We start from the raw sequence: 18,176 nt of genomic DNA on the forward strand, positions 1-18,176 counted from the left end.
GACAGCACAGGCTACGTCAGAGCCATCCGGAAAAGAAGGAGTTTCAGATGAAGAGCATCCAAGGAAGAGAGCAAAAAAGACCAAACACCTACTTAAGGAGAGCATTCCCATGACATCTCTGAGGAGGGATTGGATAGATCAGGACCACCCCCTACTCCTTCTATGCGCTCCAGAGCATCTTCAATGTGTTCATGGATGCCTTCACAGTACTCGTCACAGGAAGAAGGGGAAGTCTTGCATGGGGGATACCATTCCTCCCACTCACCCTTGATCAGAAGGGACTACCCCAGGCAGCATGTTGAGAGATCATACCATGAAGTGGACACTGGAAGGGTATACCACACAGACGTATGGTCCAGGGAACCGTCACCCAGGCCACTCGGGAGACAGCATTCTTTCTCCAGCTCCAGGATGGCTTTTCAGCTCTCTGAACCAGAAGCTGGCCCTGACCCATACCTGGCTGGTGATAGCTTCAGCAACCCCTCAGAGCTATCCCCCGATGACACAGTGGGGGACACGGGAGATACCTTGCCTATGGATGATTTCCAGGCATATACAGAATAACTCATGAAGATGGCAAGATCATTGGAAACAGATACCTCCTCAACTGAACCCAACATCTCTATTCAGGCTCCACTTCAAATGTGGCATTCCCCATTATTGAAGGACTGGCAGAGATGATGAATACTCTCCTAGAAAAACCAGCATCAGCCCTTGCTACCAACAAAAAGGTGGAGAGCCTTTACAAAACAAAGGATGACTCTTGTAGTTATCTGGCAGCACATCCCCTGCCCTCCTTGCTTGTAACTGAGGAGATGCAGACTCGCCAGAGACAGGGTCCACACTCTACTCTTTATGATAAAGAGGGAAAGAAGCTTGATGCCATAGGAAGAAAGCTTTATTCTTCAGCTGCTTTAAACATAAAGATTGCAAATTATAACACAATGATTGGGGCATACCAAATTTTCCTTTGGGGCAAAGCTGCTGCTTTTCATGACAAACGGCTGGAGGAGCAGAAGTTCCTGGCTGGAGTCATTCGAGAAGAAGCTTTGAGGCTTGTCAGACACCAGATTAATGCTGGCCATAATGCTGCTGACACCTAAGTGAGATCCTTGGCTTCTGCCTTAGTGTTGAGGAGGCACGCAGGGCTGCATGCGATGGCTCTTCCCACTGAGATACATGCTAAAGTGGAGGAACTACCCTTTGAAGAGAAGACTGTCTTTTCAGAAAGGACGGATGATTACCTGTCCCCAAAAAGAAAAGATCATCAGACAGCGCGCTGCTATGGCATCCTCCCACCAACGCAGCAAAGCCAGGGACGGCAATTCAGACAGCAATCCCAGTATAAGGGAAAGTCTTATCACTTCCAACCCTACCAGGGATATACGTATCATTCCCAAAGGTCTTACCAGGGAGGTCAAGGTGGTTTTATGAAAAGAAAGTAGCCCCACAGACCAAGGCAGGGATCTCACTCACACCAGCCCAAGGATCAACACCAAGGCATCAAGCAGTTCTGACTAGTTCAGGGTCCAGAACTGGTTTTTGATGACAGATTATCATCTTTCTATACTACATGGTGCTCTATCACCACAGATACATGGGTTCTGAACATTGTTCTCAAAGTTTATAAAGTTGAGTTTAATTGTTTTCCATGTTTGAGGCTTCCTAATTACTTGGAGGATCAGAGACACCCAGAGCTGGGTGTGGAACGGAGAGCATTTATTGATAAGAGTGCAGTACAATCCCTTGTAAGTGAAGAGACCAAACTAGGTTTTTATTCAAGGTTCTTTTTAGTTGATAAAAAAGATAGGGGGCGTAGACCCATCCTGGGTCTGAGGAACCTGAATAAGTGTATTACTACCCATAGGTTCCATATGACAACTTTACACGCTGTTTTGACACTGCTGGAAAAAGACTGCTGGTTTGCAGTTTTAGATCTCAAGGACACTTACTTCCATATTTCTATCCACCCAGATCATAGGAAGCTCCTTAGATTCATATATGGAGGGGAAGTTTTCCAATATCGCATCCTGCCCTTCGGCCTCTCCACTGCACCACATGTTTTCACTAAGTGCATGGCGGTGGTTATTGCCCTCCTTAAAATGTTAAAATGCTCCATTTACTCATATCTGGATGACTGGCTCATTGTGGGTCAGTCAGAGGACAAAGTTCATAGACAGGTGACAGTAACACTATGTACCTGTTTACAACTAGGTCTCTTTGTAAACCAAAAGAAATGCAGACTAGAGCCAACTAAATGTATCCAGTTTATAGGTGCAACACTAGATGGCTCAGCCAACAGAGCATTGTTACCTGAAGAGAGAGCAAAAAAGATAAAAGATGATTCAGACTTTCCAAAAATGCTGCTTCCAATCAGCGAAGACAATTCAGGCCTTATTGGGACTTACGGCCTCTACCATGAGACTAAGGATGAGAGACTTGTAGTTATGGTTTATTGCAGTGTTTCATGGGGATCCCAGGAATCTGAATCCCAGGAAAGGAAATTTAATATTCCTAGAAAAGTTTTAAAATCCCTTCAGTGGTGGCTCATAGATGAGCATCTGTTTAAAGGGATACAATTTGGACATACCATAGCAGAGGTCTCTGTTACCATTGACGCGTCAAACATGGGTTGGGGTGTGCACTGTGAAGGGCTCTGTGCCCATGGAACATGGGAGCTGAGTGAAAAGTCTGTCCACATTAATTTATTGAAGTTAAGAGCTATTTATTATGCCTTAGTTTCATTTACAGATGTAGTGAAAGGAAAGAACGTCCTGACACTCACAGACAACTCCACTGCGATGTTTTATTTAAACAAGCAGGGAGGCATCACATCCAAGACCCTCTGCAAAGAGGCTATGTCACTATGGAACTGGACCATAGGTCAGGACGTAGACATCAGTGCAGTTCACATACCGGGAACAGACAATACTATCGCAGACAGACTCAGCAGGTGTCAGGACTAGCTAGGGGATTCTCTCAGACTCTCCACTTCATCCAACAGATGAACTCTGAATGAGTTAAAGGTCTTTATTCAGATAAAACTCCCTAGAAGTGCTCTGATACATAGAGATTGCCTGGAATGCTGAAGCAAAGTCTTCCCCGAGAGGTTATATCCCCCAGTCCCCTTCCCCCAGTTCAAACAAGTCAGTTGAAGTCCGCGAAAGTCCTGAAAAAGCTGCAGAGCTTAATTTCCCAAGGTCGTTTCCCAGACTGATAACACTTCTCTGCAAAGCACAACAAAATACAAGAAATTTACACTACAGGAAGAAAGCCCATCTCCCCCCCCCCCCCCGTAGATATGCATTTACAGTTACGGCAGGCAGGCTGGCTTGCCTGCCTAACAGCAGGTTAAGTGTGAATCCACATGGATGGACTATTCGAGACAAATATATAAACCCTTTTTTTTCAACAATGGGGATTCCCAGAAAGAGATTCATTTGCAACAATAGAAAATCGGAAGGCAAAATTGTTTTACTCAAGAGGGGGCCAGGGAAAAGGTTCTTTGGGAGATGTGTTCTAGCTACACTGGTCAGAGCATCTGTTTTATGCTTTCCCGCCTATTCCACTGCTAGCCAGAATAATCAGCAAAATACAGTAAGAGGGCACCAGAACGATACTGATAACCCCATATTGGTCCAGAGAGCCGTGGTTCCACAGCCTAATGAGACTGTCACCCAACAAGACTATCCACTTACCCAAAACACTGGACCTCTTGTTCTGGAAAGGGATGCTGCATCACAATGTGGACAAACTCCAGTTGACAGCTTGGTAGATAACAGCATAAATAGTTTTCCCTCGGACGTTGCTCAGGTACTGCTGAATGCCAGGCGCCTATCCCTGAGACAGTCCTATGGACTGAAGTGGAGAAGTTTCAATACATGGGCAGAGGAAAGAGACATCAATGCAATTGAAAGTACATTGGATAAAGTCCTAGAGTTTTTGTTAGAACTTAAAAACAGGGATTATCAAACTCTTCAATTAAAGTTTACCTGGCAGCCATTTCAGTGTTCCATTCACCTATTGACAATAAAACAGTGTTTTTGCACTGTACCTCCAAAATGTTTCTGAAGGGCTTGACAATCTGTTTCCATTCTCCAAAAAAGTTGTACCACAATGGTCATTACAGTTGTTTCTTGCCAGACTTATAAAGAAACCTTTTAAACCTATGGCAACTTGCCATCTGAGAACACTGTCATTCAAAGTAATGTTCTTAGTGGCTATTACATCAGCGAGACAAGTAAGTGAATTGGCAGCATTAAGTATAGAACCCCCCTTCTTAAAGCTTCACCCTGAAGGTGGTATTGAGAATCAAACTGGATTTTCTACTTAAAGTGGCATCTAAATTCCATATAGCACAAGAGATAGTACTACCCACTTTTTCCAAGGACAGTTGGGGGAGGCAGAAAGAGCATTGCATACACTAGATGTAAGACGGGCAATACTCTTTTATTTAAACTGTACAATACCATTTAGGGTGGATTCCCACCTTTTATATGCTTTTCAGGACCTAACAAAGGGAAAAGAGCAAGTGCACAAACCATAGCAAGGTGGGTGGTGCAAGCTATACAGGTATGTCACAAAAATGTGGACTTACCCTGCCCTTTGGAGTTGCATGCACACTCCACAAGATCACAAGCATCTTCTGCAGCACCGCTGAAGGGAGTACTGATCCGGGACATTTGCAGAGCTGCAACGTGGTTGTCTGCTGATACCTTCGCCAGACACTATGCTCTTGACATCCTTGACAGAAAGGAAGCAGCAGTGGGCATGGCAGTACTCCAGTCTCTCTTCTGTAAGAAAACAAGATCTACCACCCATGTAGATAGCTTGTTGAACTCCCATGTGGGACTACACAGGAAGACCGAAAATGAAAAACAGTGTTGCACTTACTGTACCTGTTGTTCATTGAGGTCTTCTGTGCAGACACACATACCCTCCCTCCTTCTCCGCTAAGGCTCTTGTTACTTACCTGAGAGCACAGTGGCAAAAGAAGACTGAAGGTACGAGGGGCACCCCACCTCCTTAGGGAGCTGCTTCGGTGGGAATACAGCCGTGCGAGCGCCCAGGAGGCAAGGGTGCCCTCTAGAGGTTTTACAAAATATAGCTAAAGAATCTCCGATCAGCAGGCCTGCACATACACAGTCCCATGTGTGCCTGCACAGAAGACCTCAACGAACAACAGTTACAGGTATGTGCAACACTGTTTTTTTTTTAAATGCTGCTTTAATTCTTCATGGTTTAGTCATTTTGTAAAAACTATTGTAAGTAGCCTCATTATTTTTTGATGAAACAGGAAAATTTAAAGAAGATGTTGGAAGTTTACGAAATGTTAGGAGAAGAAGAAGATATTGTAAATCCTTCAAATGAACTCATAAAAGAAGGACAGATCCTTAAACTTGCTGCTCGTAATACATCTGCCCAGGAAAGATACCTCTTCTTAGTAAGTATTATCTCCCCCATCATTTATCCTAGCCATGTATAAAATTCTTAAACAATTGCTGGTCTTCTCTCTGGGGTCTTCAGTTTCAGTAGCCTGCCTCCCAGGTCCACATGTCCTGCTGCAGATCTGGTTTTCCCTTCCATAGTAATCACAAAATCAAGTTTAGCATTACTTTTGCATCAATGGAAAATCAAGCTTCTCTTTAACGAGAGTTTATCAACCTATTTCAGTATCTGATAAAGCATGGAACTTTTGTTCGTATTGACCAGTGTTACTACAAATCTAGTACTACATCATGGTACAATAAAGGAAAGCTTGATGGTTTTCATTCCAGAATGAGAAGAGAATGCACACATTTCCATGGGTGGCTTCCAGTTTGGAAACTGTGACTTACAGCTGCAAAACTGGCTTCCCTAAAGAAGACTAGGAAGACAGGTCTGACCTTGCCTTATTTCCTAGGCTGCACATGATCCTGTATCACACTTCCCAAATTTATTATCTGAATGAAATGAAACTCAAAAGGACTAATTAAGTAGTATCTGAGTTGATGAACATCAACATCCTTAGGAACATCCAGGAAGGATAAACAAATGGTAAATAAATAAATACAATAAATGGTAATTTTTTTGTGCCCGTATGAGCAGGAGAGTATTTCCATTTCAGTCCTGCCTTTCTTCCACCTCCTGCTCTTATTTCAGACAGGCAGGAGAATTGTGCATATTTAAAACAGTAATGAGAAAAAGTCAGTCGTGACCCATATAATCTTTAGATGACACAGATGTGGCTTAAACCATCAAAGTGATCCTTGGGAATCCTCTTGCATACTTAATCTGTACTCACAGCATAATCCATAATGATTCCTTCCTTGCAGTCCATTTTATAGTACACTCTAGAGATAAAAAGCAGAGCCACACTCAGTGTAACTATTGAATCTCAGGACTCTTAAATAATCTTAATGGGTTAGACTTAAATAAGTTGGTTTTGGTGTTAATACCTGAAAATGTTAACAGTTTCATTTCTGGCAAGAATACGTGGAAACCTGCTTTACATGTAATATAAATTAGTTGTGAAAGGTGGGTCATAGCTGCCCCCCACCCCATACATGATTTTATAGCTGTGTGTGTTTATGTTGATATATATACCGCAAATATACCTTTAACAGACATCTCAGTGAAAAAGACAAATAATTCTCTTATACTAAATTCAGGCAGGTGAAAAAATTTACCACTTTATTAAAAATTGTGGCTATAACCATGCATGGTAGCATGGAATTTAAGAACCAAGTGAAGCAGTTGGCTGTAGACGATTTAGCTTTTTTTTTTTGCTTTGCATCCTTAGAAATAGCTAGGTTTTGTTATCAATAATTTCAGTTCATAGGGGGAAATCTACTGAAAATTAAACAGATTAGATTTCATTTTTCTAGTCAGTATTTTCTCAAAAGGACTTACTGTACCTGCTGTTTATAAGAACACTTTGCTAGCACAGGCTGCTCTAGCTGTGTTCTTTTCACCATAGGGTGGCATTTGCTGCCATTAAAAATACACATTTATACAAGAGGGAATATTTTAAAGCTGAGTAGGTAAATAACTGATAGAACAGGGGCTGTTGGAAGGAGCAGTGATGGTAGCACCTTATATCTTCATGTAGCTATGGGGAGTTGCCCAGGGTTACCAAATTGCATGAATAGGGCTATTAATATTTCTACCTTAAAAGATATCTTAAAAGATTTTTTTTAAAATGCAGTCCCAAATAATGGTACTAATGCAATGAAATAACAGAGGGGGCATGGTTGTGTGGTAGAGTTTCTGCTTTGCATGCAGGATTTCTCAGATTCAATCCTGCATTTCTGGTTAAATTGATCATGTAGTACGTAATATGAAATGCATACCTTGAGATCTTGAAGAGCAGCTGTCAGGCAGAGTAGACAATACTGATCTTGATAGACCAGTGGTCTGAATTGGTATAATGGAGCTTCATATGTTTATGTGCTCAGCTATCTTTGTAATTCAAGGTATGTAGGATTTTCATGCATAAGGAGTTCTTTGAGTAATAAATAAGCATTTGTTTTACATCTGTGTATATTACATATGTATACATCTCACACCTTTCTTCAAGGCTGCTTATCCATTGTGTGTAGTATTATCCCTGCATTCAGAAGTGCTACCTAATATGTTGCGCACATATGTGCAACTTGAATTCTCAGTATGCTTTTCTGTATTAAAAAAGAGAAGCAGCTTTGGGAATGGTGACAGAAAGGAAAGTGAAGAGCGTTTAACCATTTTCCAGCTCCAAATTACCTCCCCATGTTGTATTTTAAATAAAATCTGTTTTCTGATTTTTAAAGAAGTTGGGCTTGTAACATTTGGGATGTACCATATTTTTCATAGACAACTGTAATGGACTTCATTTAACAGGTTTCCAAAGTGCAGCAAAATCAGAGAACTGGGAGGAGAAGGTTTAACCCCTAAAATGGAGCGCTTGAGTGACAGGCTGCTCCCTCTTCTCTGATTGGTCAGTTAGAACCCGTCTGAAGGCAGTCAGTTGGTTTTCTGACAGGATTTGGATGGAGTCAGGGAGTCTGACAAGAAAAGACAAACAGGTTCACTTTTAGAATGAAGGAAGAAGACTCCTTTGCCTTAACTGTAGTATTACTGTCCTGAGGAAGGATTCTGTCTAAGAATTCAAAGTCTAACAGTGCAATCCTATGGAGAGTTCCTCCAGTCTAAGGCCATTGGCTTCAAGGAGCTTAGAATGGAGTAACTCTGCATAGGATTGCACTGTAAGTGTCAGTGTAAGCTGAAGTACACTTTACACAGGTACCAGAGAACTAGGAGTGTGTTTTGGTGAGAGTGATTGGGTAGTGGGTTGAGATTCCTTTTCAGACCCCAAAAAGAAGAGGGGTTATATCTTCTGAGAAGAAGAAGAAGAATTCTGGCCCAATTTTCAAAGTGTGTTTGGCTCTGAGGAGGACCCCGGTTCTGTTGTCAAAATGGTTTTAGCCTACTCCAGAGATAGAAATACCTTCTAGTTTCAAGAAAGGAGTGATTTAGGTGCACAAAGAAAGTGACTACCTCCAGAAAACTTGAACTGTCATAAGAAACTTCCTGAAGAAACATTGTTGCTGTGCCTAAATTATTAAGTTACTAAATTACTCTCACTATTAAGAACTAAGAATATATGAAAATAAGCTTCAAGGATACTATTTTGCTTGTTACACAGAGTGATTCTGTAACACCAACAAAATTTTACCTCTGCATTTCCATCCCCTGACTACACTTACTCAGTCCCTGCCTGTTAAATAAACATTTCTTTTTGAAGGTTAAACAGTCTTTAGTTCTATTTCCAAGCACAATAGGAAGAGGGCTCCTGCTTTTCCCCATTAAGTTACTGCGCTGGGCTAAAAGCCAGAATTATATCTGCATGTCAGGGTGGGACAAACAGACTTTCAAAACCACAAATTTTGCTACTTGGGGCTGCTCAGTCAAAGTAGGGTGGGAAAATTTTGATGGGAAAATCTTCCTTACAGTGGGGACAGTAAGGTGTGTGTGTGTGGGGGGGGGGGGGGTCTGGCTTAATAACATATGGAATGCTGTCGTGATTTTTGTATGGGGTTGGATAAATGCTGTGGTATGTTTGCCTCATAAAGCACACATTCCAGTGATGCTTTATAAGTTGATCAGCGTATTAACTCATTGGTAATTCATTGCTTTGTTTTTGTGATAACTAATGTCAGTGGGTGTGTCTTGTGTTTTTGCAGTTCAACAACATTTTGCTGTACTGCGTCCCCAAATTCAGCTTAGTGGGATCTAAGTTCGCAGTTCGGACAAGAGTTGGCATTGATGGCATGAAGATTGTGGAAACACACAATGAAGAATACCCACACACATTTCAGGTGTCTGGGAAAGAACGAACTTTGGAATTGCAGGCCAGGTAAGAGAGATGAGAGTTTGAGATTTAGGGTATATTACCAGTAGGACCATGGTATAAAGGTACAATAAGAATAAATTGGCTTTGCACATGGAATGCATGCATTTTCTGCCTATTCAATGCCAATAAAAGATGTGGACATAGATGTTTCATTGGACTGAACCATGAAATTGTGTAAAGGGTCAAAAAGCTGTTTGTTCCAATCTCTTGCTTAAGCCTGTTATCCTCTAGCTATGGGCAGACAGGAAAATGCACTTGCATTAAACTAACTGCAGTGTAATAGCTCTGGATGATGTTTGCATGCTACCTATTAAAGGAAATAAAAATGCAATTTCCCAAGTGACTGTCAAATCTAACTTGTGGTGCGCTGTGAATGAGAGTGGATCATTGATGACGAGAGGAATATTTTGAAGTTTCCAGTGCTAAGAAAAGATCAAAAACAGAAAGAAATCCTAGGATATCCTGATAGCTATCAGTCCAATAAAATTCTTTAACTGAATTTCTATTGTTGGTGTTATAATATATCAGGTTTCTTGTTGGTTTTTCACCAGTTTTTATTGTAAATCACTTTGAGTAATAAGTTCATGAGGGCATAGAAATGTAGTAAATAATAAAGCATAGACTGTAGAATTCACTGTTCACAGTTAATTTACAGTTAACAAGTTATTTTGTACAGTTCATAATCAGTTGTAATTTTGTGATAATAAAAGCATTATAATGATTGTTAAATTCTTCTTAACATAGTAGGCAGGTTGAAATGTGTCTGTATTTTGTGAGCAGTATCTTTAGAGCATTTCAATTTTTAGTGAGTATGCATTAAAGTTCAACATCAGCATTGCCAACCATGGTAGCCTATACTTCTGCTCAAACATCTAGCCATGATATCCATAATCTTCATACATGGAAGATATTTTTATCTTCCCTATAAAAACTGCATTAGGTCTGGTGTTAAAGTGTAGTTTGCCCAAAGGATTTTGTTTACCAGAAGAATAAGCATTTGTTTACTTTCCAATGACCACTAGAGTGCACATTAATGACTGTGGTTATTCTGTTGCATTTCGTTATAGAGAAGGCTTCTTCCTGTTGCTTTCATACAGAGTTACATCATTTCTGGTGAGGGACTAGGTTTAATGTTTGATTAGATCAATCATATTAACCATTCAGCTTTTCATACCTACCTGGAACACAGCCCTCAAAAGGTCCAGTAAAAGGTATTAAACTTAAACATTTATTCATTCAGAATATATGGTTCCTCTGGAGGGCCCCTTAACAAGGCAGTTCACAAAATAAAATGGAACAATAAATCATAAAACAGCAGTGTAAAAATAAGCCATGGTATAAAAACAGCACAGGGCAACTTCCAGCACATTAAAATCATATTATAAAATAGTCAGGCTGGAAGTTGACCATAAAACCAGTTTAAAAAGAGGTAACCCCTCAGTTAAAAACCCAGGTGAAAACAAATGGTTCAGCCTGGTCCATAAAAGAGAGTAATGCAGCTGCCAGGCAAAGGGGGCCACATTGCAGAAGTGAGGTGCCACCACTGAAACAGTCCCATTTCTGGTTGCCACATGCCTCACATCTTTAGGCAGGGGCACAGAGATCAGAGCTTGAACAGATCTCCCACATAATGTGTAGTAAACTCCATAGAAAAAAGGTGTGAAACATTGTGCCTTAACTAATACATCCAACGTTTGGGGAACCCTGGAATACAGCTTTTCAGTAATACCGGTATGGGGAAATTTGCTCATTCCAATGAGGGGGTCTCTTTAATATGGCCATTCTTTCAAGCAGGGAAAAAGTGGATGACTGAGAGGCCCAGTCTTACCAAGACCTGTAGAAGTGGCAGGAAACTGTGAGAATGGGCCTTTTACATTTACAGGCACTCATTAAAAGTTACTGAATTATTTTCCTGATAAGGCACACAATTTAAAAAAAATGTGTAGGCTTTTAGTAATATATATGCATGTCATATACAAAAGTATTGCTTTCAGCGTTAGAACTGGTGTCAAATGGCTTTAATGGGATGGAAAATTCAGCTCTGTTGCGTTTAGAATAGTCTGTAAAAACTGGAGTGAGTTGATGTTCAAATATGCACCATTGTAGAACTGTTCCAGTTATAATCATTTTGATATTTCCATATTGGTATGTACTCAGTAAGCCTAGTAATGGAAATACCGTGATCATCTTTGTGAGTTCAATTGAGATCGCCTTTTAATGCCACCTTAATCCTGTGCCTTTAAAGCTCATCAGCTTTTGAACACAAGGATCCCGATTTCTTTTAATTGGACCCCTGTGTTTCATTATCATCATTAGACTCCTCTTTAGATTTTGTATTGGAATCCAGGAATCTCCAGTAAGTTAAAAGTTAATGACTATAGTTAATTAACTTGCTTTTAACTGTTATCTCCAACTGTGTCCTTCTTTTAGTTCCGAACAAGATAAAGAAGAATGGATAAAGGTAAATTTGCCTGACTTATTAAGGCTTATGCCACAATAAATTGCGTAGAGCTAAGCTACAAGAGAGACATTACACAAGCAGGAGCACGTGAAGGGAGTCGCAATGTTAGCCGGGAAGCTGAGTTTTAAGAGATCGGAAGGCTTTGTCAATTTCCCCTCTCTACAGAGCCAGGGAGATCCCTGCTCAGAGGGTTTGTTTATTTCCTCTTTGCCCCTTAGAAGGGGAGGTGAAACTGACAGAGCCTTCCAGAGCAGGGATCTCCCTGAGCTTGGCTCACAGTCTTTAAAGTGTCACAGGACATGGGACTAAATATCCTTCTAAAATTGCCTTTCATGGGATTGTTACAAAGTAAACTTCTGGTGAAGCGCAATATTACACTACTTGAGTTGTAAATCTGCTGCAGATCCTCACTTGCTTTTATTTAGACTCAGGGCTTTTTTTCTGGGAAAAGAGGTGGTGGAACTCAGTGGGTTGCCCTCGGAGAAAATGGTCACATGGCTGGTGGCCCCGCCCCCTGATCTCCAGACAGAGGGGAGTTGAGATTGCCCTCCGCACTGCTCAGCGGTGGCTAAATATACCAGGTGCCTAGAAAACGAGGTTTTTAAACAAGCCGTAAGCCAGCCTGAAGCATGGGGAGGGGGGTGAAAATCTATGCTGGAGTCAAAGCCAGCTACATGCTTTAGTAGAGAAGTGATACAGGGACAAGCAGGGCTTTCCCAACAAGCAGTACAACTTGTACATGTTCCTGGAGGAGGCTGTGTGTGTTCACACTCTTCTAGTACTGGTAGTTCTTCAAAATTAAGATCATACTGAAATCAGGCATGCCTATACCTAATATTGGTGACATTCAGTTTGTATTTATTTGGCTCTATCAAATCCTAGATTTGAGATTCCTTATCTGTTTACTCTGTCGCAGGCTCTTCAGACTACCATAGATGCTTTTCAGCAGAGGAATGAAACATTCAGAAATGCTATTGCAAAAGAGTATGACGACATGCCTATTGAAGTTTCTGTAAGTGAGAGGGGCCTTGTAACTTTTTAATGTGGTTGATAAAGGTGTATCTTAAGGTTGCTGTAAGGGGAAGACTGCTTGCATATACAGAAGAGATATCATGATCCTTATTGTGAGGAATAGGTAGCTTATGCATAGGTAAGAACAAACATTTCATTCTAGCCATTGCCAGGTTGTTCCTCCTCCTCTAGTATCACAACGTTTCTCTTAAACTCTGTGTGCATATCCATCTATGCAACAACACCCACTATTTCCTAGTTGGCATTTTTAAAAAATCTGACAGGAAGAATAGCCCACAACACTAGGAAGAATTAACATGCTTATACTGAGTATGCAAAGAACAGCATACAGAGAAAAAGACTGTAGTTACAGCCTCTTTAATGGTTAGCAACAGAGCTCAACAGCACTCACTTAACATTTAGATTTTTTCCCAACAGTATAATGTAGAACAATTACTTTTCTTGTTATTTTTTTCCTTTCGGCATGTTTAATCAAGCTTTTCACTCTTTAATGGGAAATGCTGTTTCTGGTACCTCTGTTCTGGATGAAATTTGATTACGTGAAGTCGCCACTTCTGGTGGCACCTATATTTTGGCATAAAGTCTAGTTTGGCACTGCATGACTGAGGTTTTGGAACAGCTTGTGTGTTGCTGTTTCTTTGCTGAAGTACAAGTGATTTACTTTCTGTATTTACAATTAATTTCTGTGGAGTGATTTTACCCAGTTTTGGCTGATGCATCAGCTACATCCGTTCCTGGCTCAGTCAGATCTAGCCATAGTGACCCATGCCTTAATTATATCTAGATTGGACTATTGCAATGCACTTTATTTGGGGCTACCCTTAAGAGCATTTGGACTCTGCAGCTGGTGCAGAATGCTGCAGCTAGACTGCTGGTTGGGGCCAGCTATCAGGAGCATGCGACCCACATATTACATCCATTACGCTGGCTACCATTCCGCTCCAGAGGGCAACTCAAGGAGTTGGTTCTTGTTGTGGAAATTGTTGCTCTTCAACCGGGGACTAGTCCACCAGCTGCTTGGGTTTGCCTCTTACCATAGGCATGTAAAGAGTGCAACCTCACTTGATCTTTCCCTAGTACTAAACTGATGTATCTGCTGGGAATAATGTGTCATCAGTGAGAAGGTCTTATGCGAGACTGGAAGTTCTTTATTTGTAAAGACATAATAATAATTAAAAAAAAAACAGTTGGGCAAGGCACCAGACTTGGGCCCAGCCTACTGACTACCAAAGCACTATAAAGATAGATACAGAATACAAGTTAGCATGCACAATACAACAACATTATAAGTTAACTACAGAAAATAAAACTTACCCTCCCCCCATTCCAGAGCTCTGGGACCCCCCCCCCCCATTGCGCAGCTGCAAAGGCTAGCACTAGCCTTTGCGTGTTGGCAAGTGAAGGGTCCTGAGTATCTGGTTCGTCCCTCTTTTATAGGGAGGTATCAAAGGCTTGTTAACATCCTAATCAATTACATTGTCTTTGTTCTTGAAAGACAGTTCCGTTGAGGGTCTTTCGTGTAAACACAAGTCTACACATCCTTTACCTCTGTGATAGACTGCATCTTTGATATGCATTTGTAATTTGCAAAGGAATGTTCACACTACACTAGTCGTAGGATATCCTGTTCTCCCCAGAGATAAGCTGTTTGCTGTTTACTTTTGCTCTTTTGGTGATTTATATGAAAAAGGCCAGAGGACTCAAAAAGGTCCCAAACGATTAACTTTTATGGCCTCATCTATTCCCTGTCACAGAGGGTGAGATCTTCCTAGGAAAGGCAACTTTATTCTGCAGGGACAGAGCTTTTGGAAGATTTCTTTTTCCCAAACTGTAGCTGGTTCTCTATTTCTAACGTAGGCCAAAAAGGCCTGGTTCCAACCCACTAACAAAATTCTGACAACAGTTCTGTCCTTTAAAGCCCTACAGGGCTTGGGACCAGGGTACCTGACAGACTGTCGTTTCCCATGTGTTCCTGCCCAGGAGTTAAAATCACAGGGAGAAGCCCTCCTAACTGTTCCATCAGCTAAAGAAGCTCACCTGCTGGGTACATGAGAGAGGGCCTTGGTGGTTGCAGTCCCACAATTACAGAACTGCATCCTCAGGGAGGTGTTCCTGGCCCCCTCTCTGCTGACCTCCAGGAGGCAGCTAAAAACGTTTTTATTTAGGACTGCCTTTAATTGACTTTGTTTTTATGCTTATTGGCAATCTTAAATTGTTCTTTTAAACTTAGTTTATATTCATTTTATGATTGTTTTTATTTCTATTGTTAGCCTCCTTGAGTTCCTGCAAGGTAGAAAGGACAGCTAATAAATGTTTTAAATGAATCTCTCCTTCTCTCCTTCCTCTTTCAGAATGCTGAGCTTGGGAAGAGAGCACCAAGATGGATTCGAGACAACGAAGTGACCATGTGTATGAAATGCAAGGAGTCCTTCAATGCGCTGACAAGGAGGAGGCACCATTGCCGAGCATGTGGGCATGTAAGCACAAAGCTTCATCTGCTAGTAGGTTAGCAGGTGCTGAAACAGCCAAAGACTTGTTCAGAAACTCCATCTAGCGGCTGTGTTTGCTTCTTGCAGCTTGTATAGCAGAAGAGATCAGAACGCGGAGAGAAGCTCCACTACATGAACCCAAACAAAATCGCCATGTGAACAATACAGGAAATGGTCCATAGAATTATTCCTTTAGCAGCTGATTTTAATATAGTGCAATGTTTGTTATCAGCACTCATGGGGAGTAGGATTAATCAAATGTGCCAGTTTCCCGAGCTTTATCCCTTGTGCATTTTGTTTTGAGACTTCCTTTCAGCCATGCAGCCCCCTTCATGTCTTCACTGCCCTCACATGTGTGAAATGGTTGGAGACCATGGCTCTAAATCATATTCTTTGGCTTACTCATTTGAACTGTGAATGTTATAAGCACCTTGATATATAGTACATTTTGTTCGTTTCTAGTCTTCTTATCTAGACTAATGTAGATATTAAGCCTTCATTGAGCATTAAGGGAACAGACTATGGGACTGTGTGCTGTCTCCCTTTTCATATGTACAGATGCTCACATGCACAGATGTTGAGGGAGGGGAAGATAGATTTATTTGGAAGAAAAGAAGAGCTGGCATAATTTTATTTATTTAAAATATTTCTGTACTGCCTTTCCACTCAAAATAGGGTCCCCCAAGGTGGCAAACAACAATTCAAACATTAATATATCATTTTACATGCATATATATAAATGCAGTAAAAACATATAGACATATAAACAAACACATACACAAATCTAGGGAGGAGGGCCAATAAGAGTTTACTGGGGGTACACCAAATGAAACAAGTTCTCACTTGCTGGCGAACAACAACGATGGAGGGAGAAGGGCGAATCTCCCTGGGGTTTCAGTACATATTCTAGATATAATTTTTTTAACCCTACTTAAGGCCGGCTAATTTTATGTCTGGTCCTCCTCTCTGCCAGTCTTGATTTATGTGACTTAATGAGGGAGGCAGTTATGTGGCCTCATGCGAGGCAGCTGACGTCCCTAGCCCTATGGTTCTGCAAAATAGATATGTTTCACCACATCAAATGGATGACTAGAAGCCCAATGATCCCAGAATAATTCTCGTTTTATTTCTTCTTCTTTAGGTGGTTTGTTGGAAATGCTCAGATTATAAAGCTCATCTTGAGTATGATGGCAGTAAACTGAACAAGGTTTGTAAAGACTGCTACCACATTATAACAGGGTGCACAGACAGTGAAGAAAAGAAAAAAAGAGGAATCTTGGAGGTAATTGCATCTAAATAATTGTTTCAGCATGTTATGCTTACTATGTTACATTGCTGTATATTTATTGGAATTACATTTCTGTTTGTATGCATTTGAATGTAGAGCTTTTGGGATATGGAGCTGGGTTTGTATCCTGTCTCTGTTGGATACAACCAGAAGCCCAGTTCTGGTGGCAGGTTGAAGTGGCATCCATATGGCATGTGGTGAGCCATTCATTAATAGTGGTTGCCATTATGTCATTAGCCTCCATGCAGCTGTGAAACATTTATGTGAATGGTGTACAGCAGTAAAGAGAGAATTGGAAGGTGGCGGGAAGTCCACGTGGCAACTGACTGTGTGAAGCTGTCACAGTTTTCAGTGACCTTTATCTGGCATTACCCATACAACAGGCCCAAGTGGGTAGGCATGGTTAATTCGTGATCCCTTATTCACAGCTCCTGATATGTCATATGGTTACTGGGAACTTGCAGAAAGTGAAAAGAGATCGTGGGCAGGGACTAGGTGTTGGCCTCCTAAAATATTATCTGTAGTATTGATTTAGAAGTTTAACTGTTGTCCGAGAGCCAGTTTGGTGTAGTGGTTAAGAGCACGGGACTCTAATCTGGAGAGACAGGTTTGATTCCCCGCTCCTCCACTTGAAGCCAGCTGGGTGACATTGGGCTAGTCACAGTTCTCTGGAGCCCTCTCAGCCCCACCCACCTCACAGGGTGATTGTTGTGGGGTAATAATAACATACTTTGTAAACCGCTCTGAGTGGGCATTAAGTTGTCCCGACGGGCGGTATATAAATCGAATGTTGTTGTTATTATTATTATTATTCAGCTGAAGTTTACAATGTTACTTTGGGTTTTTTGGTTAATTGTTCAATACATCATCCAACATCCGTTTTCTGCTACCTAGCCCCTGCTGTTATTAGGCATTTGCAGAAAATAGAAGAACATTCCATGTCCAGTGTTTCAGTGGGGTGGACTCGCTAGAAGAGTTCATGGAGAGTGGGGGACTCCTTCCTCATGCCGCCTGCCATTTGTCCCAAAACTTCTCTCTGAGGCTTGGGAGAGCCTTACAAGCAGAATGCATCACAGAATTGGGCTGGGGCTACATAGGAAGACTATGGAGAATCAAGTAGAACAGCCTCCTCTACTCATAGATTCTGTCAGTGGAAATGGCGGGAAGACGTGATATTATTTGTTGCATAGAGAAATGTTCAGAATATTCTAAAACAACATTTAGAATATTGTACAAATTGTTAACATTTTTCCTGGAGGATACAAAAAGCATGCCTACTGCTCATGCTGACATGGTGAGGCTTTTCACTTTTTGTTGCATTTTAAATTATGCTTTTAATAGAAAGTTTTATGGCTCTGTTGATTTTAGTGTTTTATTGATATTTGAAACTTGAGAGCTGTGAAAGTGGTGTCTTTAATAAATTCCTAAAGGGACAGGACAAGAATGATTCTGTTCAGTTCTTTTTCTGCAGTCACAATAGCAGCATCATGGAGAACTTTTCTCTGATTTGGTTTAACCATTTGCTTCGACATGACT

At 41.2% G+C, this 18,176-nt stretch overlaps 1 protein-coding gene across 1 annotated transcript in view; it reads left to right on the forward strand.

Moving 5' to 3' along the window:
• The window catches only part of FGD4 (FYVE, RhoGEF and PH domain containing 4), a 154,952-nt gene that overhangs the window by 135,169 nt on the left and 1,607 nt on the right, over positions 1-18,176 (forward strand). Inside the window, exons 10-15 of the mRNA XM_054989455.1 lie at positions 5,297-5,443; positions 9,201-9,373; positions 11,801-11,831; positions 12,748-12,843; positions 15,215-15,340; positions 16,494-16,634. Of these exons, the coding sequence (XP_054845430.1) occupies positions 5,297-5,443; positions 9,201-9,373; positions 11,801-11,831; positions 12,748-12,843; positions 15,215-15,340; positions 16,494-16,634 (714 nt within the window). The remainder of the gene's footprint in view (positions 1-5,296; positions 5,444-9,200; positions 9,374-11,800; positions 11,832-12,747; positions 12,844-15,214; positions 15,341-16,493; positions 16,635-18,176) is intronic.

This window comes from Eublepharis macularius, chromosome 9 (assembly GCF_028583425.1).
Source record: "Eublepharis macularius isolate TG4126 chromosome 9, MPM_Emac_v1.0, whole genome shotgun sequence".
In the NCBI taxonomy this organism is placed as follows: domain Eukaryota; kingdom Metazoa; phylum Chordata; class Lepidosauria; order Squamata; family Eublepharidae; genus Eublepharis; species Eublepharis macularius.